At 51.5% G+C, this 544-nt stretch overlaps 1 protein-coding gene across 1 annotated transcript in view; it reads left to right on the top strand.

The window, feature by feature from the left end:
* Positions 1-292: 292 nt before the first annotated feature.
* The window catches only part of LOC311316728 (chloride anion exchanger-like), a gene marked incomplete at both ends in the record, with an annotated part of 23,542 nt that continues 23,290 nt past the window's right edge, over positions 293-544 (top strand). Inside the window, one exon of the mRNA XM_084447657.1 lies at positions 293-423. Within this exon, the coding sequence (XP_084303783.1) occupies positions 293-423 (131 nt within the window). The remainder of the gene's footprint in view (positions 424-544) is intronic.

The following is a 544-nucleotide window of genomic DNA, read 5'->3' as shown; positions in this document are numbered from 1 at the left end:
ACCCCTATTTTATTTTATTTTTTATGGGATCTGATCTCTTGGAAGGTAGACCTCGCTATCCAGACCCTTGTCCCAGTTTAGCTTCCTGTCTCAGGGACGCTGTACAGGACACACTAGATCTGACGTCCATGACGAGCCTGATGTAGTTAGCCTGGTTGGAGCGGCGCTGTGCCCCTTAATCATCTCTGTAAAGTGACATTCAAAGGCAGAACGAGAGACGAAGCCCTAATGTAATGATGGCTCTCTGGGCCGCAGTGAGGAGCCACGCCAGTCTCCCAGAAGACTAGTTGAGATGATGCGACCGGTGGAGAAGGGGTTCGTGGTCACCAGGCGCCTCTACTCGGAAGACACCTTCGCCGTGGAACACGAGAAGATCCACCGGAAACGCAAGACCCTGCGAGACCATGTCAAACAATACTTCACGTGAGAACCCAGGAGCGCTCATCCTGACCTCCTGCCCTTTTTCTTGTGTCTTTGCTGGCTGTGTGTAGAGAACAATAGGTCTACCTCATCTAGGATGACCTAGACCTCATCTAGGATGAAC

Source organism: Borostomias antarcticus, assembly GCF_949987555.1.
Source record: "Borostomias antarcticus genome assembly, chromosome: 13".
NCBI lineage: Eukaryota > Metazoa > Chordata > Actinopteri > Stomiiformes > Stomiidae > Borostomias > Borostomias antarcticus.
Note: the sequence above shows the minus strand (reverse complement) of the source record. Positions and strands in the feature narration are given on the sequence as shown.